This window comes from Solea senegalensis, linkage group LG6, assembly GCF_019176455.1.
Source record: "Solea senegalensis isolate Sse05_10M linkage group LG6, IFAPA_SoseM_1, whole genome shotgun sequence".
Classification (NCBI taxonomy): domain Eukaryota; kingdom Metazoa; phylum Chordata; class Actinopteri; order Pleuronectiformes; family Soleidae; genus Solea; species Solea senegalensis.
In genome coordinates, this window is record NC_058026.1 from 7,708,266 (window position 1) to 7,733,663 (window position 25,398).

Sequence of the window (25,398 nt, forward strand, 5' to 3'; positions counted from 1 at the left end):
TAAAAGACTAGAGGTTTGATTCACTTTAGATCAATCAACACAATTAACTACATAACAAATGTTATGTAAACAAAACAAAATTGAAAACATTTTCTTATGTATGAATGAAAATGCCGTCTCAAATACAACCTTTCGAGAACATAAGAAACACACTATCTATGAACTCAAAATGATGAGTTCATTATGGATGAAATACATTTACAAAGCTACAAATCAAGTTAGTTTTGTAAGCACACAATTCAGTTTCAGTTAATGGTAATAAACTCTAGTTTTTATTTTTATATCAGTTCATGAAAATGTTTTTTTATTTTTTTTATTTATGTTTACTATAATAACCTTGGATGTAGCCTCGTACAGTCTTCTTTTGCTTTATCATCAGCCTGTATCGTGTGTTTTTTTTTTTTTTTAGATATTTTATTTCAAAAGTCCAGTGTATAACATTTAGGTTTATTGGCAGAAATAATAATTTAAAAAAAATACAGCCTGTAAATATGTTTGTAGCAATGGTTTGAAATGAAAAATCATTTGTTTTTGTAGCCTCAGAAAAATATATGTATATTACAGAGACAGCCATCAGACAGACAAACCAGCAGAAGAAGCAGAAGCTTGTTACTCATACACAGAAAGAAGTTCTTCCTCGTTTGCAAAGGCCAACACAGTTCTTGATGTGCTTGGTAAAAGACGGGATGAGAGGAGAAATGCTCCATTTATCACAGTCTGCAGTCTCACTCTAAGTATTGGGTCACCACCACCAGACTCTCATTAAATCTTTTGTACAATCCACGCTGAAAAGACCATAGAAAGTGGCATACTTAGAACTAAAATATTAAGTAAATGCATTATTATTATTATTGTTATTTCTTTGACTCAATGTTGTGCTTTTTAACCGATGATACAAATACATTTTGGTCTGGGGCAGGATTTCGCTTTAAGATAATTGCAAAGGCAAAGGTGAAATCAAACATTTGGTTCAATGGGAATCTGAGTAAAAATAACATTTGTATTGAATAAACAGAGAGGTACAAATACAGATAGAGTATATAACGTTAAAGTGCTAACAATAGATGACATGTGTTGCAGTACTAGTTAAAGCAGGTTATGGATAAGAAATCTCTCCACATCAGTCTTTACTGCTCACTAGTTTCACCATGTTTTACGCTACATAGAGAGTTGTGGGCCAGTAATTACTGCAGCACTTTACATTCATTAACTATCCTTCAGATAGAGTGCAATACAAATTATTCACAGTGCCGGATATCTGAACTCACTATTTATAAAGTCAAAACTACCACAATTCATGGACCATGTTCAAGGCCAGAAACTACAAGGAAATATTCAAAAAAAGATCTACAGCGAAGTGTAGAGTGAATTGACATGATTTTTCACCGAGGGCATTGTTCTGATTATGTACTTGATTTATCAGTATTTGACTCTGGCGGTGGTGGTGGGTGGCCTGTGTGCTGCAGTGCATTAATTAGTTAATTAATCTTTCTTCCCTTCATTTCGTCATTCCTTCTATGTCGTAATTATTTTTTGTACTGTGCGTATATGTACGATGGTATAAGTGTGTTTATATGTGTGTGTGTATATATATATATACAGTATATGAGTGCAAACTGTGTGATGAAATGTTGTAGATAGATGTCAACAGTTCATTCAATTCATTCACGTTTCAAGGAGAATGGGTGAGATTAGATAGGTTTTAAACTTCTTCTCACTCCTTTTCAAACAAAAGAAGAACTGAATGAATGTGAATGTGAATGATTTGATTTGTGTACGTCTGCTAGTGTATTGAACATTAATGTTGTTCTTCTTTATGTTTGAAATAAATGAACCAAAAATTAAACTAGTACAAGTAAATCTACCAGTCAGGTCACACGGCTAGTGCAGTGGTTAGCACTCTTGTGACCTGGATGGAAAAGGGGCTTTTCTCCCTGTGTGGGTTTTCTCTGGTTTCTCCCACAGCTCAAAAACATGCAAATTGGACACTCTAATTAACTGTGTGAGTGTGAGAGTGGATGGTTGTTTGTCTGTATGTGGCCCTGTGATAGACCAGCGACCTGTCCAGGGTGTACCCAGTCTTCTGCCCTATGTCAGCTAGGACTGGCACCAGCAACCCTCACAACTGTCTAAAAGTATACTCGAATGAAATAGAAGATTATCTCATTCAGTACCACTTCACTGGTTTCCTTTCAGTTTCAGGATCCAATTTAAAACATCTTACTTGTCTGACTTGTTGCACCAACACCGCTGAGACAGAGCACAGTTTCTTAGATCTTCCACAACCCGAGGATGACAACATCTGGGGCCTGGTTCACACAGAGGCTGGTGGCTACTCTAAGTAACTAAGTAACTGTGCAACAGCTTCCTTGATCGTATCAGAGCTGCTCAGACCCTTGTCCATTGTGGGCTACTGTAAAAACACGACATAAGGCTCCTGACATAATTATTAAGTGTAATTATTTTTATCTTCAATTTCACCTAAATTTTACACACTGGACTTTTAAAACCTACTTTGCATTTGCATTCCTTTTATTTTGTGTTGTTTTCACTGTTTTTCTTATCCATCTTTGCTGATTTTTTTTAGCTTGTACAGCAGGAGTTGTCAGTAAATGTGGTATATAAATAAACTTTGACCTGACCTTGACATGTCAAAACATGTCAACATGCATCCTTTACAGCATTTAGGGAGTTTATAATGTGGTATTCACATCTCATTCCACACAACCCATTTAAGGGGATATAAATGTGACCATCCTTCTTTTCTTCACCAACAGCAATCATATGCATATTTATATATATATATAATCTAAATAGGTCACAGTCAAAAAAAAAAGAAAAAAAAAGATCATTCAAGCATCAGGGATCTAGGGTGAAGAAGAGTGGATGAGAAGCAGTGATTTATTTGTTTGCGTTATTTTATTAACTTTAATAACCACACTTGACCAACAAAATGTACTGAAATAAAAAGTGCAAATGCCATACAGGTTACAGTAATCACAGATCAGATAAGTTATGCTCTCTCTCTCTCTCTCTCTCTCTCTCGCTCTCAAACAACTCGAGGACAGTAGTAGTTTTTGTGTCTTTGTTCTTTGATACAATTCCCAGTAGCCGACCACCATCACTAAAAATAAAGCTTCTCATAAATCTTCTCAGAAATACTTGGGTCGTAATGGTCACAATTGTCGATCAGTTGTCCTTGAAAGACCACGGAGAATTTGTTTTAAAAGGGACAAGTGGAGAAGAAAATAATCTATATTTCCTTAGATCCTTTGGGGCAAGCAAACATTTTTTATTTTTTATTTCTTTTACCTCAGTAATGATGAACATTCTTCTGCATTGTAACATGAAATCAATAACTCTCACAAGCACACGTCACCTCATTGAGCAATGATGGAATATTCCGCCCCCGTGCAATATTCTACTCTCCGTGCAACATGCTCTACTCTATCCTGCATTCTGTGTGTGAATATATTATGTATAGTCACAATATTTCTTTTCCTTTCTACAGTGTCAAAGGTGATATATTGTTAGTCAGTATTATATTATGAGATTATGATAACAAAGGTCCAGCCAGTATTATTCAGAGAATACAATACTGCTGCTGCTCTAAAGCAGACACACTTTCACTTTCTATGATGCGTGAAATTGAACCTCATAGGTACAGTATAACGCTTCTCTATCAAGAATATTCTTTATAATATTGGTATATGGATTTTACCAGGCAATATGTTCTCGTATCCGATCATCGAACCTTAACAATTAGGTTGAGAAGCACATTTCTGCTGACCACCACTGACTGCTGGGGCTGACCCGTTGTCTGGCCCGGGCTGGTCCAGTCTGGCTGCATGAAAATAAAATGAGCTTGGCTTCTGTTTAGTTATGGGGAGGGTCCTCCAGCCCGGCCAGGAAAACAGCACTTAGTAAGGCCTCTGTCTGTGTTATTGTAGGGCTACAGGAAGAGAGGAGGGGAGCGATGAAGGAGGGAGAATGCAGAAGGAGAGAGACCCTGGATAAGGGTGTAGGAGATGGAAGCACACGAGAGTTGTTGTCAAAGACTGAGGAATATGGATTTGAGGGTGTTTGGTGATGTAGCAAAATGAAAAAAGATGATCCAGAAACCAAGATGGGATAAGAGGATGGAAACAGGAAATGACCAGGATCATAATCTACTGAAATGCACACCAGTGAAAGGAGGCTTGTTGTTGGAATAATCTGCTCTCATTTTAAGACGGTCAGTGACTACAAATGCAGTGTATTTATTATGAAATACACTACTGATCTGACGGCCTTTCATGCTTTATATCAGGGGTGTCAAACTCATTTTAGTTCAGGGGCCACATAGAGCACTATTTGAACTCAAGTGGGCCAGACCAGAAAAATAACAGCATAATAACGGATAAACAACAAGAACTCCAAATCTACAAAGACAAAAACATTTAGTCACATGTATCTGGAACAAAATTTTCACAAATTCATCCTGCGGGTAAGATTGGACCCTCTAGTGGCCTGCGAGCCGCAGGTTTGATGCCCCTGATACTGTCAAATTGACAAAAAAAATAGATAATTTCAGTCTGTTTTGTAAGTCACTGAGTGTATGCAGTGACATAACTTTGTATGTGTGATAAAAGAAATACTCATCTATAGTAATTTGCACTACAGCAATAATTATGAAATAATTATGAAAGGAATTTGATCTCCATAGACATCATCTAACATTTTGTCATCCAACTCTTTTTTTAAATGTTGAATTTTAAGGAGAACGCTATGGCATTTTGACTGCAAACAATAAGGGCAATTATTTCTTAGATATTGGCAGTGGAACTATTGCCAGTCACTGCTACACAATACTGAACATTACAGAGAGCCAAAATGACAAAAGTGTTCCCCATCAGACTTCACTTACCTCCAATTTTCAGCGACCACAGACCGAGTCGGCTACAAACCCCCCTGAGAAATAATGGAGACTCAAATGCACAATTAGCTTGAGAGCACTCAGAGAGCACATGCCTTCTGGACAGTCATCTCAATGAGGGACTTTAATAATAAAAATGATTTAGGGAAACGCATTTGGATCAAGAAATCTTATCTCTCTGACCGAGGCTAAACGGGATAAAAGGTGCATTACAGCACTAAGCTTTCCTCAGGTCTTGAACTTTAATAAAGAGAAAGGCAGCATGAGAGTTTCTAAACCCAGTATGTGACCAGGTGGTTTCTCGGCAACACAAACACTTATTCTCCATGTGCCACTGCTTTTCTGTCAGTCAGTCAGTCAATCCTGTGTGACTCAATGACAGTCAGCTCTCTGTCACCAGATGCTCAGTCACTAATATTTCACACGGTAACACCTTTTAAATATCAGCTCATTGTAGGCACAGGGTCGCCTATATATGACAGCAGATGTCACACATGATACCTGCTGGTCGCCTGACTCTTTGTAAGATCTAACCCCCTCCCTCTCAAAATATAATCTCTTCAGGTTTAGTAGCAACTGGTTGTGACGTTAGAATCTGAATTCCCCTTTGAAGCCTCGAGATTCGCTGTTTGGCTGGCACCGCGTTGACTTTTTGCAGATAGGGTTTTCACAGACAACTCGACTCCTATTGGACGATACCAGCTGTCAATCACATGGAAGGTGTCCACTCAAGTGTACTAATCGTTTACTGTCCTCTGAATGGGAACCACCTTTTTTCCATTACTATGTTAGAATGTAAAGTGTATACTATAGAGGCTATAGGAATGTGCAATACAGAGTGTCTTGTATCTTTTTTTTTACAGCACAACCTAAAGACAATCTGGTGAAAATATATATATATTTTTTTTCATTTTCACCAACTCTATAAACACACCTGAGAAAAAAGTACTCAAAATGTTTACAATCATTGTTATGAACAAACAGAAAAGAAAAAACAATGACTTCTGCACAATTATTACTACTTTATATCACTAGATATAAGGCAATATAAAATGAATCATAACTTTGACTCAACAACACGTAAGAAGACGATTTTTTTAAAGCCTGAATGTGAGACGTATATACACCCCCCTTATGGTGTCCATATTTACCAAGGGTGCACCTGCGGCACATATCCGTGATCACTAAGGGTTAAATCAGTTGGGAAGTGGATTCATTTTCCTAGTTCTTTTTGCCAAGACTGTCCATTGTTATACTCTACGTTGTCTATGGTTTTAAAAACCAACAACGTGTGCCATGCCAATGTATCCGCTTGATCGTAATCCATGCTCTTGATTCTTTGGGCAGCTATGTTTTTGTGTTTTCCCTCTACCGTGTCTCACACACCCACATTGCCCACGGAACAATAACGACCTTTGACAGGTGGTAAGGTCAACCCTCAACCTGTGTGAAAGCTTCACACCAGGGTGTTGCGATGGAGATGGACATAGATTATCCTCGCTTCTTAGCCTTCGTCCTGATGCAGGGATAAAGATTACTATTGTTTCTATGTTTGGGCAGAACACTCAGATACTGTATGTACGCGCTACGCTCACCGGTGCAGTGCATCAAACACAGCAGGTGTGCACTCATTGGAAGTGATTATATTAACATGTAAACATGACTGCTGAAAAATCTGCCAGCTGCTTTGTTTATGCGATCTAAAAATAAACATGTTGCCGTGTGCAAGTACCGTGTGCCCTCCCCCCCTTAGTGAAATGGAAATTGGTGCATTTTTGTCCCCGAGTGTCAAATTTTGTTTGTTTTTTTGAAGTGAGAAGAGCACCAGAGTGGGTAAATTGGCACGGGTGGAGGTCCCAGGCAACCACATTCCCTGCAGAGAAGAAAGAGAAATACACAGAAGAAGAGATCACGTTAGATTGTTCATCAGAAAATAAGAAGAATCGTGATTCATCTCCCTTCCTCGCTCTCTTTTACTTCCTTAACCAGTCTCTTTTTCTTTTACACAATGCCACTTTTGAATATTAGCTCATGTAGCTGCAGGACAGTCAATTTCCTGATGAAGCGTCCTCATGCAAAGACACTGGCTCCACCAACTGCTGCAGGTGTCTTCATCCATACAAAAGTCACTACGGACGAAAAGCACGTGCTGAACATCTGTGTGTCAAGTGCACCAAGGGGATTAGGTTTGCAAAAAAGTTTTTTCATGTAACTGACAGGAAAATACACCATACAACTACAATTATATCATTTAAATATATAATTCAAACGCAGAAAACCCTTTTACAGAACTTTACCACCGTAAAGAAATTAGGTAAATTTGTGTGCATCATCTCATAAATAATTAAAACAAGCTCTTATGCATGACTCCTGCAGACTCCTGTGCGCATGTATATAATATGAATGCGGTGACAACATCACAAATAGAAAGTTTTGAAAGTTTTGAAAACACAATTTAATTACAGCGGCGGGAACACGCCTTTGTACTTCTGCGCCTGTGCTTGCGAGAGCTATTTCCTCGACAGAGTCGTGCACTGGAAATGTTATTTAGCACTAGTTAGTTATCATTCAAAGCCATTCAAAGTCCTGCTGCTTGCATGAATTCGTAAAGACAAAATCAAATTCATCATCTTTGGATGCATGCAGACAGCCAGCGAGCGGCAGCCTCTGGAGGTGAAGCTTCACAGCTGACAACACAATCTTTGTGCTGAAGCAACAGAACGAGACAATGGAAGGTAAACAAGGGTCATTTCAAATATGTCTCCTTCACAGTGAGCGACTTTGACAAGTACAAACAAGGATATTTGTATTATCAGCAGCAAAGTATCTTCATGGTGATTCATAGTCTCAACAGGTTTGTGCGTTTTCATTTTCTGTTTTTTTTTTCTTTAACAAGGACGCCCACAGGAATAATTCAGAGTAATTAAGAGTATCAAAATGAGAACAAGCTCAAAAGAATAGACTCAAAAAAGTGAATTTCTTTAGTGCTAAACTCAAGTATTTTCAAGCATTTAGTTGGCACGTTGGATCTGATTTCCACTTGATTTCAACCTATATTTTACAGTATGTGATGATGCTAAAAAAAAAATCTTGTCTTTGGTGGACAGCTAGTGTCACTCTGCTCTTTCACCAGTGCAGAATGAAATTTCCTGAAAAGAACAGGCTCTCTCTCAGTGGTGGCCCCTCACTCGTACATCTAAACACATATTAATGCTCAGAGTCATCTAATCTGATTACATCTTGGATCGTCAAGAGAGTTGTTTTCCATGTCTTTCCTCTTAGATGTGCAGAATATTGTGAGTTTTTCCGCACAAATATTTATACCACTGATATTTTTATTAAATTAATGAATGGTATGAAATGAATGGTATGTCCATTATATATATATATATATATATATATATATATATATATATATATATATATATATATATATATATATATATATATATATAATGGAGCTCTTGAATCATATGTATTTGTCACATACCCTCTCTTTCCTCGAAGGCTCTACGTCTATATCTTTCTTTAAAGCACATTCCTCTTTAACCATGTGTTTGATTTTAACCTGCTTCAAAATGAGGCACTGAGGGAGTTTATGGTCACCAACTGGTCAAAGAAAGAAATAATCAAATGACTATCAAAAGAAAATCAACTCAGTTTCCAGTTGGTGTTCAGGTGGAGTGCCTCAAGGCTCCATCTGGGGGTCCTATCCTTTTCTCAATATATTTGCTTCCATTGGGGTCTATTAAAAAAACGAATTTCATTGTTCTGCAAATGAATTACAGTCAAACAGCTCAGCTTTCATTCACTCTATGACGTGCAGACATCACTAGACTATCAAAAGAACTTATCAAAAAAGGATGACAAAATTACTTTTTTCTTACACCATCATTGCCTCTCCCACATCCTGTGGGCAGAAGTGGAAAAACTGGCTCTTTGAACATTTTAGTTAGCTAGTTCAATGAATAAAGAAGTGACAACGTTAACTCAAACTCAACTGTGTGGTTATTTAATTAAATGAGTAAAATGTGAACAAAAGAAATGCTGACACTGGTGAGTTTTTTGCATGTTGTTCATTTTTGCATGTTTGTTCATTCATGTGTTATCATGCATGAAGAAGGAAGCTTTTTTCCCACAGGAATAAGTTCTGTGCTGAAACCCGACTGTTTGATTGTGGTGACCTATTTAAATCAAAACTTTTAACAGTCTATGATAAATTCAGATCATCTACCATCATCAGGTCGGTCTCTGTCTCATAAATCCATCCAAGTATGGTACGCTATGTATGGTCCATGTTGTCCTTCCACTGAGATTACTGTAAGCTTCCTGAAACTACTGCAGCTCTCTAATCCAATGTTTGTTTATTCCCTCAAGCACATGAGTGTCCAGGCTCTTTGCCCATCTTGCTCTCTCACTGTCGCTCTCTTCCTTTCTGCTCTGTGTCCCCGTTTTTCATTCAGAATCCCAGTGCTGGATCATTAGACATACACTTCCAGATGCTTTTAGATGTTGATCTCCATCTTCTAGAAGTGCCAGCCTCCCGTTCTTGTCACCCCTGATGTGCATTGTCTCTTTTTCTGAACGATGATCCTGGATTAGCGTCTTGCATGTTGGTATAATCAGTTCAGTTCTCTTGCTCTGTAAACTGTAAACACCTAGGTGTTGTTCAGTTTTCCCGATCAGATTTTTTAGCTGCACCCCTGCCAAAATCTGACAGATTACTCTGGTGGCCGGGGGGGTGGTGAGTAATGTCAAATGTGTGATGGGAGACTGTTTACTCACTTCGACCAACAAGCTGTGTGAGAAGAGATCTGCAATGACAACAATGAATGTTTTGTGAGTAATAGTCCTATTCATCATATTCAGGATGAAATTCTCCCTTCATGCCTAATCTGTCCTGACAAAAAAAAAATCTATCCTGTAAAATAATGATACGCCTATTTGACAACGTTAACTACTATTCTTGAATCAAAGGGTACCCAAACGTTGTCTTTTTGAGGGTCAAAATGGAAACTTGAAAGAGTGCCAAGTACTGGGATTACCAGGTTCCTTCATGAAATAGCCAAATCTTTTAGATTTTAGCAAAACTAAGTAACAACTTCACATCGTCTGTCACAAAGCTTTTTAAAACTCTTAACTGTCTTGTCTCTCAAAGCTCCACCTGTATCCTGTGCCCTCACCTTCACTTAGTGAGAAATTCCTCACGTTTTTTTAAAGACAAAATCTCTGCTCTCAGGTCGTCAGGTTCCACCTCTCCCTCTGTCTCAGACCCTGCTACTTCTCTGATATGCCCTGCCATTTTGAGGATTTTTGAGCAGGTGTCCCTCTCATTTGTTGCTGAAATAGTTCAGCACTTACAGCCGTCTTACTGCCCGCCAGACAGCATCGCTCCAGGATGTTTTTGATATTATCAGGCCTTGTGTTGTTGACTTGATAAATTCTGGCTGTGCAGCTGCCTTCAAACATGCTGTGGTACAGCCCCTTATCAAGAAGAAAAAAAAGAATATTGGATCCAACTGAATTAAACTGTGCCAGTGCACAGAAACAGCCCTTTTAAATCATTTTTAATGACCTGCTTTTAATTGTTGATTCTGGTGTTTTGACGCTCATGCGCCCGACTGCTGCTTTTGAGACAGTAGATCATAACGTTCTTTCATCTCCCTTTGAATTGTGTGTGTGCATTGCTCTTCTCTGGTCCAGGTCTTATTTAGCTGTGGGGCACAGGACTCCATTTTGGGTCCTATACGTTTCTCAATATATTTGTTTCCATTGGGATTTTGAGGGGGTTAACTGTGCCTTTGTCTCTGTGCAAGCCTTCCAGTATTATTATCCCCCAGGAAACTTATATATAGTTTCCTGGGGTTTTTGTTTTAGCTTTAGATCGTTTGATTTCCTATTTCAGCCTATATGCTCCTTTGCATTCGTTGTTGCTCCTTTGCATCGACTGCTTCCTGGTGAGCCTACTTTTTTTGGCATAAAAACTTTGGACTTTTATTGTGTGGTTATTGAGTTGAGTCCTGTTACCATGTGTGCTGTCCTTGTTACTCGTGTAAACATCATTCAGAGAGGACTGAATCACAATCTTTCTACGTCTGCCAAGGAGGTTGTTTTGACAGCAATGTCAGAGCTCAGTTGTCTTGAGATGAAGGTTATGGCTCAATGAAGAATTGTTTTGGATTTGGTGTTGATCCAGATATGGATTATCTTTTGAGTGGATTGACACTGTGGGGAGCTGTGCTCTCTCAGTGATTTCTCTTGTTACATGCATTTCGATCATAGTTGAATTTTTCATGTCTCCCAATCTGCAGAGTATGTGGTTGGTAGTTGTCAGACCCCTAAAGGGAGAAGCCAGAAGAAGAGGTACACAAATATTCATAATCCAGTAGCCTATATTATTAAAGTCGGGATCCTTAATTTCTGCCAGCTATGTAACATACATGTCATCATTAAGTAGCATTACTCTCTTGCTCTCTCCTTTGCTTGCGCGCGCTCTCGTTCTCTGCAGCTCACTCTTAACAAATCACATCAAAGGAGCAGCGTAACTGTGTGGGCACAAAGTTGAGGGAGAACCGCTGGAGCCGCTCCCGAAACGCTCAGCACCACGGACAGCGAATGATCGGACGCCCGGGCGCAAATATTGTCCACTGTTATTGGAGAATCGTCTGGAAATAAAGGGACCGGGACTGTGTTTACTTCACTCGGGAGTTTTGTTTTGCGGGAATCAACACATTTTTCAAGTCGAACGAGACTCTTCCGCTGCGCTCGCCAAAGTAAGCGTGTTCATGATCTATGAGTATATCATCGGTGTACCAAGTACGTGCTTTTAAAATGTCGCTTTGCATTGGATGGGCAAAACATTAATAACAGAGACGGGACCTAATACGTTATAATACATACTTAAAACCATATCGCAGAGCAGATCTATCGTGCGTAAAAGCTGTGGCACTATTCCAAACCATAATCTCCTCCAGTGTATGACAGATGAGATATTGTCTAGGTATAATAAGAGAACGTATTTAAGTCTTTTTAAAAACCCACCGACACAAGAGAATTAAGTGACGAACAGGAATAACTGTCGTTGTGGGTCAGCGTTAATTCCGTGCGTAATTATGGAAGCGATCCAATGCGAGAATTGTTCTGTTAGAATGCAGTTGGCGTAGCGCATCTCTGTATTTTTTTGACTTGGCTTATGAAGCACGGCGCGCAGGCGGACGTCAATTATTTCCAGGTAGATGAACTCACTATGTTCTCAGCCATGCTCATGGCGCACGGTGGCACGTTATGAGTCACAGTCTCCTATACGCGCAGATCAGCAGAATCAAACCAGATACAAATTACTAACAGGTTTGAAATAAGACCCTTGTAGATCAGTGAATACAAGAGTGGCCCCATCAACTCCTTTCATTATCTGAAAACTACCATGGAGACCCAGTGGATTCCCCTGTCATCAGACTTTAATTCCTCTGCCACAGCAGGAACTCCCTCTCCCTTCCTCTCCTCTCACCCCCATCTCTTCAACATCTCCTCCAACCTGTCCACCCAGAGTGTCCCCTTTGAGGGCAGCAGTACTCTGATGACAGCAGTCATCTCCCTTACGGTTTTCATGGTGGGCCTGACTGGCAACACTCTGGCCATCTATGTGGTGCTGCGCTATGCCAAGATGAAGACAGTCACCAACATCTACATCCTGAACCTGGCTGTGGCCGACGAGCTCTACATAATCGGACTCCCCTTCCTCACCACACAGAATGTGCTCTCCTATTGGCCGTTTGGGTCCTTCCTTTGCCGTGTGGTCATGACCGCAGACTCTATGAACCAATTCACGTCCATTTTCTGCCTGACAGTCATGTCTATTGATCGCTACCTGGCTGTGGTTCATCCAATCCGCAGCACCAAGTGGAGACACCCCCGCGTGGCCAAGGCGGTGAGCGCTGCGGTGTGGGCCTTGTCCTTTGTGGTGGTCCTGCCCGTGGTCATCTTCTCTGATGTCCAGGTATAAAACCAATACTCATGGTAAACCATCATGTCTCTGTGTGTCTCAGTGCCACTGACAGAATCACCTCAGACACTGTTAAATGTGGACTATTAAATATAAGAAGATCACTCACAATCTGTTTAAATAAATGATCTTAATGATCTAATCACTATTCTTTGTGGTCGACACCACCCACTCATAATAATACTCATATTCCAAGAAACTCAGGCCGAGGAGGATAGCAGTGTATTAATCAACCCCAAGCCCATATTTATATTTTGAAAGATGTGTTCTTAGTCTTTCTCATCCTAGTTGGAAAACACAGAAACCAATTCTGATAGTCACTGTTTATCGTCCACCTGCACCTTATTCAGTTCTCTGAATTCTTATCTGAGTTAATACTAGAAACAGATCATAATTGTGGTGGATGTCAACATCCATGTAGATGTGATGTGATAGGTTCAGGTTACAGATTCTGGGAGCCACAAGTAAGCCTGCATTTTGGGACTGAAGTGATCTGTTAGGGTGATAAGGTAAAACTAGTTCTTTCAGCAATGAAGGAGCCTGATCATTGAGTGCTTTGTACGTGAGGGAGGAGGATTTTAAATTGAATTCTAAACTGTCTGGGGAGCCAGTGTAGAGAAGCTAACACTGGAGTGATATGGTCTGTCAAAACTTGTGCTGCAGCATTTTGAATTAACTTACTTAATTAATAGTAAGGAGTTACAGCAATCTAATCCAGAACAAAGGCATGCACTGTTTTTTCTTCAGTGTTCTTCAAGGACAGAATCTTTCATAATGTTCCACAGGTGGAAGAAGGCTGTTCTAGAATTAGTTTTATGTGTGAATCAAATGACACTTCCTGGTCAAAAATAACTCCAAGGTTCCTCACATGAACTGGAAGCCATGGTGATGTCATCTAAAGTGACAATGTGGTCAGAGACTTGACCATTATCTGAGGCCAAGAGAAGGTCCTTCCTAACTTCTAAACTAGGGGATTTCAACATCCCTATAGATGTCGACAGCGATATTCTTAGTTCTGCATTTGATCCGCTGTTAGAATCATGCGAATAAAGCCACTCACTTAGCCACACCCTCGATCATGTGCTAACCTCTGATATTCCCCCAAAACCTGCTCCTAACTGATCATTATTTACTCACATTTAGTTGGACAATAATTAACTACAATGACATAAAGAACAAAATACCACTACAGTTAAAACATTCAAAGAGACAGTGCAACCTTTATTTAACTCAGTGCCATATGTCAGTACATCTGAAGGTACCTGTCATGATTTCACTCCCTGTCTCATAGATAATCTTGTTTATAGTGCAGCCGCCTCTCTGTGTACTACATTAGATTGTGTTGCCCCTCTGAAAAAGAAAGTGTTGAATCAGAGGAGGCGAGCACCATGGTTTAACTCTGATAGTCCGCTCTCTAGGTTTTATGTAAATTTGAAAGAAAATTTCGTTCCACTAGGAATATCATGTAGCCTGGAAAGATGGTATCGCAGCATACAACAACAGCCCCACATAAAGCTAGAGCTGCCTATTATTCTTCTTTAATTGAAGAAAACAAAAATAATCGCAGGCTTCTTTTCAGCACTGCAGCCAGGCTGACACAGAGTCACTGCTCCACTGAACCAGCTCTTCCTTTAACACTGAGCAGTGACCACCTCATGAACTTCTTTGGGAATAAAATAACATCAATTAGAGGAATAATATTGCCTCCTTCATTTTTTTAGCACAAGAGCTTAAGAAGCGCAAGTTGTACAGTTCCTCCCCTATAGATCTCTCTGAGTTAACATCATTAGTATCATCATCTGAAACCATCAACCTGTCAGTTAGGTCCCATCCCCATTAAAGATGTTTTTCCTTTAATTAACAGCTCCATATTAAATCAAATGACTCTATCCTTATTAATTGGATCTGTGCCCCAAGCAGTGATTAAACCCAATTCTCAAAATAGTGACCCTCGACCCATTTGTTTAAGCGAATTACCGACCTATATCAAACATGCCAGTCGTTTCTAAAATCTTAGAAAAGGCAGTTGCTAATCAATTATGTGACTATTTGCGCATGAACGGCCTGTGTGCAGATTTCCAGTCAGGATGACATCATAGCACAGAAACAGTACTAGTTACTAGTTGTTGTTACTAGTTAGTAACAACCTTCTCTTGGCCTCAATGGTCTAGTCTCCGTATGACCGCAGTGTCACTTTAGACAGACATGTGGAAGCTTGGAGTTATTTTTGACCACGAAGTGTCATTTGATTCACACATAAAACTCATTTCCAGAACAGCCTTCTTCCACCTGTGGAACATTATGAAAATTAGAAACATTGTGTCCTTAAAGGACGCTGAAAAACCAGGTCATGCTTTTGTTATCTATCTAGATTAGATTACTTTAACTCATTACTCTCAGGATGTTCCAACAAGTCTGTTAAAGCCCTCCAGTTCATTCAAAATAGAAAAGAGAGACCGTATCACTCCAGTGTTAGCTTCTCTACACTGGCTTCCCGTACAGTTTAGAATTCAATTTAAAATCCTCCTCCCTCACGTACAAAGCACTTAATGATCAGGCCCTTTCATACCTGAAAGAACTCATTTTATCTCATCACGCTAACAGATCACTTCAAAGCTGCAGTGTGTGTAATGAACAGACATGGTGTGATTTGACTTTTTACCATTTAGTTTCATTTGCTATAAACCCGCAGGCAGCAATGATTATCTTATGCAGAGGCACCCAAAATATGATGTAGTAATTAGTAGTTTTTGTTATTCCCGCACTCTTTTCCTTTCCTGTGCTCCTTATTGTTTCAGATGTGACTCATACTTGTGCATGCAGTGACCACCCCCACCACCAGGTGTCCCTGATAATACCACAAAATACTTGTCAACATTCAACATCAATGGCGACAAATACTATCAGACCTGACCTGAGGGAGCGTTTGTGTGTATACAGCGACAGTGCAGGGACGGGCGGGGACAAGAGATACTTATCTAGCCAAACCTAACACCGCTGTAATGAGAAATATGAGGAGTACCACGAGGAGCTGATAGGGTTAATCAGCATTGTGTGAACTCCTTTCACAATGGTGGATTTAAAGGTTATGCGCCACCGTTTTTAATCAAGACGAGGAAAACAAATCCAATATCAACACTGCAACAACAGAACTAAAAGAATTAACAGCATGACAAGAAAATCCACTGCCCACATGTTTACATGCTAAATGGGAAGCCAGATAGCTCAGCTTAGTCCAAAAACTGAAACACAGGAAATAATAAAGATGGTCTGGCTTTGAATAACACATGCAAAATGTTCACAACAATGAAGTGTGAATTCAGCTCTTACAATCTCCAGTTCCTTGGCAACCAACAAGTAACTGAAAGGTCAAGTAAAGCACTGGTAGACAATATTTGTGTTAAACTAAACTAATCTTCTCCTGCTGGTAAACTTCATATGAAACAAACTCTGAAGAGGAAATGACAACAAATCTATCTATAATATATATTACTCAAAATGTAGAACTTCGCAAAAACGAGACAGAGGATGAAGGTAAATGAGAAAATAAAAGTGTTAGAAATGCTTCCAATACTCAGCTTTTTCCATGTCAACCTGCAATAAATCCGTATTGTTTGATCAAATCTGATTTCCAGTGGCTGCAGTGAATTCTTCCTCTTGAAAAAGAGCAATACAGATCCATGGTTTACTTTTGTTTATGCCCCCAATTAGAATTGTATGCCAAACGATGCTATATCATTTCAGTGCAAACTTGTATGTATAATGATACACACGTGGAAGAAAAACGTTGTGTAACAGCGAGAAGCACAGAAAAGCTTTTGAAGAGGAGAAGTGTATGAAGGGAATGTGTCGTTTTTATAAAGTTGCTATGATACGTGCCAGTTCTGAAGGACATTGGTTTAACAAAAGGACAGAAAAACTTTGTCAAGTTAAAAAGTTACCTTCACTTCTCAGTCCCCAGATGTTCCTTATTATGTAAATATCTTTCACAATGCAAGACAGTGTCTTCTGGTTTCCTTGGTGAAGTCAGGGATTAAGATTATAGGCCCAAGTGTCACTGGTGGACACGTAACAAAGAAAAGAATGAAGACATTTCTCAACTCAGGGGAAATACTAGCCCTATTCTAGTAATACAAAGCTAAATGCAAATCTGTGAAGTATTCCTTTAACCTTAGCCTTAACCTTTACCTTAACCTTACATGCCTGCCTAAATCCTCTCCCCGCTGTCTTCAACGTATTTGCAATTTAACGCGTGAGGTTCAAAGTAAAATGCTTTATTCACTGTCTGAAGTTTTAGGTTCTTTTAGTTTTCTTTAATGTTCAGATTTCACTCACCTTAATTCCTTTCATTTTAGGAAGTATTTAACTCTTGCAACATGATCTGGCCAGAGCCGAAGGCCGTATGGTCGACAGCCTTCATTCTCTACACTGCCACGTTGGGTTTCTTTGGGCCGCTGCTCATTATTTGCCTCTGCTACTTACTTATCGTCGTCAAGGTGTGTTCACGTGAAGCTGATTTTAAAAATCATACAACAATCTGCATCCGTATTATCACCCTCATAATCAAACTGACCTCGTTGCAGGTGAAGTCCTCGAGGGCGCGGGTGGGTTTCACCAAGCGTCGGCGCTCGGAGCGCAAGGTGACGAGGATGGTGGTGGTGATCGTGGTGGTGTTCGTTCTCTGCTGGCTGCCGTTCTTCATCATCAACATTATCAACCTGGTCGTCATCATCCCAGAGTCCAGCGTCACCGCCGGCATCTACTTCTTTGCGGTCATCCTGTCGTACGCCAACTCCTGTGCCAACCCCGTGCTCTACGGCTTCCTGTCAGACAATTTCAAACAGTGTTTCAAAAAAGTAGGTTGAATGTTTTCTTGAACGGGTGTCCCATGTCGTAGAGACAGATTTTAACCACTACCCATTGCAGTTCCGAGGGTCAAGGGTCATGGTATAGGGGTGAAAAGGAACTGGGCCTTGAACTGGCATGGCCTGATTCTGGTCGCTTGTGTCTGTGTCTGACTATCACATAGGTCAAATAGAGCGCAGGGATGAAAGGTTCTCCCTATTCAGCCAGCGAGCCATCAAAAATAATTGAAGTGAAGCAGTTATTTTAAGGCTAAAATGTGTAAAACAGAGTTGCTATAAAAAGAACGAGAAGTGAAGTGTAAAAAAACAACAAGTTAAAAATGTGTCAAATGTGTCTTGGCTTCACTGAAGGTAAGGACAAGACAGGAAATGAGTCCTGAAACGGTGAACTCTTTCCTTATACTGTCTTGGAATATAAGGTTAAAGTTTAATGCATTTTCACACCTTCAGAGTCTCTCACAGTATTGACATAATACAGTAGTATGGGGCAAACAAAGAATCCTCTACATGCTGCTGAGAGCATGACAGTCGCATTTCTAAGCTCACATCTCATCTCAGAGTGTTACAATATTCCGTCTCTCTCTTGGTTTGATCAAAATGAACCATCTGATGGAAGTAAACATCCGCTAATACTGAACATATGATGTTGAAGGAAGGTTTAGTTTGGCTCAGTTTTTTTACTTCATTCTAACTAAGCTTAGAAGTAAAAGATTTTCATCTTTCTGCCAGTACATGTGGCATAATTTGCTCTGCTCAAATATTATAAGCTAATACTCAAATCCTAATACACTGAAGTGAAGACAGAATGTCTTTTCTTTCTTCCTCCATGGATGTCTGTAATATTAACATCCAGCAGGACTTCTGGGATTCATCGTCTACCTCTTTATCCTCCACATGAGGGTCACGGGGTGCCCTTCTGGGATTTCGTTTGCGTGTCTTTGACTTTAAAGAAAGAGCTATACTGGGCTTCTTTCCTCTGTTTCTTAAATAAACTTTTTTGACACTAAAATAAATACAAAGGTTTCTGCAGTAAAGCGTCTTTAGCCGCAATTGCTGTTTAGCATGACTGTCTCGCAATCTTCAGGAATATACTTTTTAAAAACTCAGGAAAATCAACACTATCTTTTGAGCAATAAAAGAAACATGCTTAAATCCACACATATTGGCATATAATAACTCATACGGCATGGTGTAGTAGAGTAGTGGTTAGCACTGTTTGGTTTTATAACGACAATAAAAATCCTTTCCTTTCCTTCCTTTGACCACAGCACACAGGACACAAACACCTTGGACTCATTGTGCGAGTGTAAGGTGTTACACTCGCACAATGAGTCCAAGGTGTTTGTGTTTTTCAAGCCTGGTTATTAGAAACTGTTGTCTCATGATAATACTGTGTTTTTCTAGTACTTAATATTTTGTATGACCTCCATTATTTTACAGGACAGCGTGCCAAGTGTTCTTGGCATGGAATGAACAAGCTGGCGACATATTGCAATATTTATCTTTTTCCCATTCTTCAAGATCGACCTCTTTTCGAGCCTTGGTGCCGAATAATGCTCAACTTGTCTCTTCAGAATTCCCCTTAGGTGTTCGATTGGGTTCAGATCAGGAGACATATTTGGCCACTGAATCACTTTCACCCTGATCTCCAAAAAACATTTATCATGTTCTCATCACTCCAGAGTACAGAATCCCAGTAGTCCTCATCTTTTTCTGCATGGGCCCTGGCAGATTCTAGGCCACATATCTGTAGTTTGGCTTTCTACTGAAATGAAATGGGAAGGGGTTTTTCTTTGTTAAGTAACACCCTTCTATACTCAACTCCCTCAATGAATAATTAGACTCACCTGCGGTTGAATTCTTGTTAATTAGGATTTTTGGAGTCCAAAATGTAAGGCTTTCATTGGATGTATGTGTTTGCAACATGAATTTGTCAGGAAAAATAGATTTACGTGTGTGCGCAAATGACCAAATCTTGTTTTTTCATAGAAAATGTGGATTCTCTTGGCTTGTACTGACTTATGCTGAGCACTGTACATGCACACTTTGATGCAACTTTAAAGGCTCTCCAAAATATGTGTTGTTGTGGTGCTGCAGGTGCTGTGTATGAAGAGTATGAGATGCAAGGCTAATGGTGTAGACGATGGCGACCCCAGTGCCCCGCGTTCTGAGAAAACTACGGCGCACGACTGCATCATGCTCTCCCCTCGAAACCAGGTCCGCAATGATACCCAGACCAGCCAGGTACTTTCTTTAGGACCTTTTCTGCCTTAAATACTCAGTCAGACGAAAATCTGGTCCTAATGAGGCAGAACCACATTTCTGAGGAAGATGATGTTCAGGCCTAAGATTTGAAATGTGTTAGGCCCTATGTATTAAGTGGCTATGGTTAAGGCTTTGTGTAGGAGTCCAAATGAATAAAGGTCAACGCAGTGCACTAAGAAGAATTGCTGCGAACAACCTGTGTGTGTGTGTGTAGGAGAGCAGCCAGTGAATAAAAAATCTTGCTGCTTAATGCAGCGTGGGGCTTCATAACGTCAGGTTGAATAACTTGTATAAGCACAGTGAAGTGCATTAGACTGACAGAGCGGCCCTGGTGAGACTCTCTAACAGCTTCTTCAGCTGGCTCAAGGTTATTAGAACTACAACTTCCTCATCAAGTCACAAAGTTAGAGATATGTAAAAGTGCTCAATTATTCATGTACGGATTGTTGGTCATGATCAAGTTGAGGTATGTGATTTTAACTCTGGTTGGTCTGGTCATAACGTAAACACATTCAGTCCTGCACATATAAAACACTTGCACACAGGCAACCTGGACTCCTTCACCTCAGCTTTACTGTAATCCTCAGAACACAGAGCATTTAGGCTGCTTTATTCTCTAAGAGGCTCTAAGAATGTACAATCTATAGAGTGTCTTGTGTCCTTCTGTTCCACTTGTTTTGAGACAACATAAACAGTTTCTGGCACTGGTGTCGATGAGATTCAATTACATACATACTATACAGTGGACTTATCTTTCAACAGGAAGGTCTACATGTCCCCCACACAGGAAGGTCTACATGTCCCCCACACAGGAAGGTCTACATGTCCCCCGGGGCAAGACACTTGTGATTGGGTTTGATACGTGTGTGTGAGAGAGAAAGGGCTGAATGTAGATATGCTGTTTGAATGTGTGGGTGAATGGGTGAATGGCAGAACTGTGGTAGCTCTGTAGGTCATCAGGACTAGAAAGGTGCTTTATAAAAAACGATATTACTATAATTTTACAAAATTATAACCATACAAGAACCACATTATTACCGCTTTTTTACTGGATATTCAAAATTCTATGTTTCATTTGCTTGTATGGATGAATTAATGCTCTACTTTTTGTTTCACCATTCTCTTTCTGTTCCCTTCATCATCATCATCATCATCGTCGTAACTCTGTTGTCTCATGTCATGCCGCATCTTCTTCTCTTTTCTTTTTTTTCCCTACTCCACCTCTGTTGCTTTTGATGCTTCCCTCCTCTGCTTGCCTTGATTCTGGATCTCTTCTTACTCTTTGAAGATCTCTCCTCACCCTCCAGCCTCGCCTACCTCACACACAGCAGCAGACCTGCACTGCTCCAGCAGTGCCAGCCAGTCACCCTACACTTACCCAGCAGAGACCAGACCCACCACTACCACCTGTGCAGCAGTCTCCATGGCAAACTCCGGCGAACCTCCCACCATCACTGCCCTGACGGCGCCTGCTTTCTCTGCTGCCTTAGCCCCACAGCAACAGTAACTTATTGACTTTGAGTGTCGGGTGTTTTAGGATTGGGGGAGGAAAAATACGATGTGAGGATCATCGAATAGGAACGAGATACATCTGTTTGAATAATGGCAAATGTGAAACGACCAGAGTTTTCAGCAGTAACGCTATTTAAATAGGTTTCTCGGTCATTTTCCGCACACATTTCACACTCATTCTCAATGCATTGTATCTATGATGGCCTGTATTCATGAATTTTTTTTTTCCCCTGGCTTGATTTGTACCAGCACATGTATGACCAGGCTGTTTACCAGGCCCCAGGTTTCTTTGCATCCAGTCATCTGACATAAGTGCCTTTTCAGCCTCTCTCAGCAATCATCATGTCTCCTCGGTGAAGACATAAATATCAATAACACCTTCCATCCTCCACTTCCTGTTACTCTGACACATAACATGCCAGTATGTACTTTTAAGAACCAAAAATGCTATGACAGACCCAACTCACAAGCTTTGTCCTCACATATCGTATCTGTTGCAAGCTCCCACTAACATAACAACAAGGACATTCGCCTCATGCAAGTAAAGGGAACTATGGTGGCCTTTGCGTAACCGTTCTCCTACGTTTGCTTTCGCTTCAAAAAGTGTGCTCTGGCTGGCTTAAAACATAATCCTGCAAAGCCTCTGAAAAGTACATATAATGCTGTGTTTCCATCATGGTATGGCTCGGTTGGTACAGAGAACCTAACTACCTTTACTTGGTAGGCGGGGTCTGGACTGTGCTCGTCCACGAGAGGACAACAAACGACAATCTAGCTTCACCCTGACCGGACTGTACCATTTTATTGTGGTACCGCAAGGGAAGGCTGCCAGCAATGGAACGGCTGCTTGTTTTGGTACTTTTACTCATGGAAACACCAAAAAAAAAATACGTACCAAACCGAACTGGTTCCACTCAGTGGAGACACAGCTTTTATCTGTAAGCAATTCTACGCTTATACAAACATACACATGGGTAGTATGTCAAAGTAAACCCTCCTTAATGTTGCACACTGGACCTTTAAAAGAGTATATCGTGATTGTTGATCTTGACCATGTTTAGAGCTTTGGTGGAAAAGTCTGCTGTTTGGATTTTGTAACTGTATTTCCACAGAATAGCTTGCGTGCTACTGGTGAGCTTTGCAGTCAAAGTAAGTGTGACCCTTTGCCTGTGCCATGTGTTTATGCAAATGGAGACACTTCACTTCTTTCAGAACAGTAAAACTCTGACCTCTCTGTATATACTGTATACTCTGTGTCTTTGTGTATGTGTGTACATTTGTGGGCTGTTGTGCACATTTGTATAGTGCAGTAGACGCCATTCCTAACTAAGGAGCACATTCCCTCTTAGCCTCTTCCCTCTTTGACCCTCGAACAACACATCTTGCAACCGGTGCAGAATTCACGTCTGCGTTTCCTCCCACTGTGCAAATGTGAATCCAAAATATCCTAAAGACACTGGTGCTGCCATTGTGTGTTTGTGTAGTTTGGAGTGAGAACAAGCACATTAGTGTGGGGGAGTGGAGGAACTCTGTGGTGTCAACGTCCTGCTGACAAACCTACCTAACCAATTATGTTAATAATGATGTCCCCGCCCCCTTTTATCACAGCATGAAATGACTACTGTGATTGGACCAAATGTTTGAGAAAAATGGACAAAGATCCATGCGTGAACGAATGACTACAACGACAAACACTGCAGCCAGGGTCACCAGGCTTTACATGTAGGAATGTTGTCAGTCATTGATTGCCGCCCTGTCAACCCCATTAAGGAAGATTCTTGGTCTTTTCTGACACAGACTGGAGAGGTTTGGAAACCATTCTTTAAAGGTGACTGTGCAAGGATTGGTGACATCTAATGGTGCGACTGCAGATGAATTCATCAAACAACAGCTCACGCGATGCCTCCGCATGTCCTTGGTTTTTGGAGTAAGCTTGAGCTTCACAATGTGAAACATGTGCTCTAAGTAGTTTATGTCACTTCAGGCCGCAAAGTACAAAGATGGTGGTGCAAAATGGTGACCTTCATATGTCACATTAGGTCCACACTATTTGGTCCTAGCACTAATAATTCTCCAGCCACTTCTGTGTAAAGATGACAGGGAAGGAAATTCCTCAGTGCTCATTATAATAAGTGGAGGCGATGACAGTGAAAATAATGGAAGCTGAAACTGCCAGAAAGAAAAAAAAAAACACATTATGCAAATTGCTGTATATTTTGCCCCACTATATATGGTTGTGCAGACGATTCAGTGCCCTATTTGTCAGAAAATAAAATGGTTTGATGAGAAACCAAACGTCCCCATTTACTGTGCTGTCACACACACACACACACAAACCACTGGCTGACTGACAGTCGGCGAAGGATGTCTACAAACACAGCTAATTTGTGAGTTGTGAGCCCGGTGAAGGATACACTCCCCCGAGCTGTGGTCGCATGCCGCCCCCCTCATGCTTCTATTTACAGCGACAACATCTGCTGCACCAGCTGAAAAGACCTCGGATCACATCAAGTCTGACACCGTGTGTGCACGGAAATCACCGACGGGACTGAAGCGTGCGGTCCAACATTTTTACGCAACGCTGCGTGTTAACGTCACACGTCAACAGTCCTGTCATGTACGGAGCATTATGTGTGTGACTCACTGACAGAGTGGGAACGTGGATTATTATTATTATACACAGAAGAATACAACAGATTGAATTATTCTCCTCCCACGTGTGTCTGTCCAAACCTGCAATGTGTTTTAAAGGCCTGTTATTTATAGTAAAGTGCTCTATTTTTATCTCCCTCACCTGTCTCTCTCTCTCTCCCTCTCTCACACACACACACACACACAGAAAGAGAGAGAGGAGAGAAAGAAGCAATTCAGTCTTCTGATGTTTCTATAAGTTGCATATCAGCCCTTTAACATAGTGTTACGTGTTTGGACTGCATTCAGGAAACTTAATGGGAGCTGTGTGGCAAAAGAAACAGCAGCAGCTTAAGTGCTTGATTGCTGTTGGTGAAGCGTGCATTTTCAATATTGTGCTAATCACATTTGCGGAGTTGGATTAAATTTGACCTGTTTTATTATTTTTTTCAAATATTTTACTCATAAAACTTGTCATAACTGATGGAAACACGTTGAAGAGCACTGCGGGGCTTTCATTTTCTTTGAAGGCAGTCATTTGGTTTTTGGTCAACTTTTTGTAAGATTTATTTATTTATTCTTTTCAATCCCGACTCCCAGAACACATTTATCTCTGGAAATGAGTTTAAAAAAAAAGAAAAACAACACACACACACACACACAAAACTGTTTATTTTTCTGGGTGAAGTGGCCCTTTTACAGAGATTGAAAATGTTTAAAGAAGTAAAAGGAATAAAAGAAAAAGAAGTTACACAAAAGTAAAAAAAAAGATAGATAGATAGATAGATAGATAGATAGATAGATAGATAGATAGATAGATAGATAGATAGATAGATAGATAGATAGATAGATAGATAGATAGATATTATTTCTTGCTTTGAATATTATTTGTGCTGTTTTAAACTAAATCAGATCCAGAAATGAGTTCGAGTTCATTTGTGTGGTCTCTATATCCTGTGTTATTTATTCATCTGATTGCCCTTTTCTGCATCACATTTACTGTATATGTAACACACTTAAAAACTAGTTAGAAAACTATAGTCAGAACCCTGAGAATCACAGACATGTACCAAACATTAAGTGTGCATTTCCAGTCCTACATCCATCAGTACATGTCGCATCACCGTTAACTTAACGCATTAATGATTTAACTTAGAGAGAGCGATGACAGAAATCATATGCTTATGCTGTGTAATGATCTAATCCTC

The 25,398-nt window shown here is 40.2% G+C and overlaps 1 protein-coding gene across 2 annotated transcripts; it reads left to right on the plus strand.

The window, feature by feature from the left end:
- The first annotated feature begins 11,486 nt into the window (after window positions 1-11,486).
- Window positions 11,487-23,849, plus strand: LOC122770619 (somatostatin-like receptor F_48D10.1). Of its 2 annotated transcripts, none has more exons than XM_044027578.1 (5): window positions 11,487-12,911; window positions 17,273-17,413; window positions 17,501-17,773; window positions 19,880-20,026; window positions 21,336-23,849. In XM_044027578.1, the coding sequence occupies exons 1-5, from the start codon at window positions 12,339-12,341 to the stop codon at window positions 21,552-21,554; spliced, it is 1,353 nt and encodes a 450-aa protein (XP_043883513.1). In that variant the 5' UTR covers window positions 11,487-12,338; the 3' UTR covers window positions 21,555-23,849. The 2 variants fall into 2 exon arrangements, with proteins under 2 accessions (XP_043883513.1, XP_043883515.1); XM_044027580.1 differs by having other exon boundaries at window positions 19,880-19,999.
- The last annotated feature ends 1,549 nt before the right edge of the window (window positions 23,850-25,398 follow it).

Bases quoted from the DNA above. Each gene is read 5' to 3' on its own strand.
- LOC122770619 (XM_044027578.1), top strand. From the start codon at position 12,339: ATGGAGACCCAGTGGATTCCCCTGTCATCAGACTTTAATTCCTCTGCC. The intron at 17,414-17,500 runs GTGTGTTCACGT...ACCTCGTTGCAG, and splicing joins ACTTACTTATCGTCGTCAAG to GTGAAGTCCTCGAGGGCGCG. The intron at 17,774-19,879 runs GTAGGTTGAATG...GTGGTGCTGCAG, and splicing joins TCAAACAGTGTTTCAAAAAA to GTGCTGTGTATGAAGAGTAT.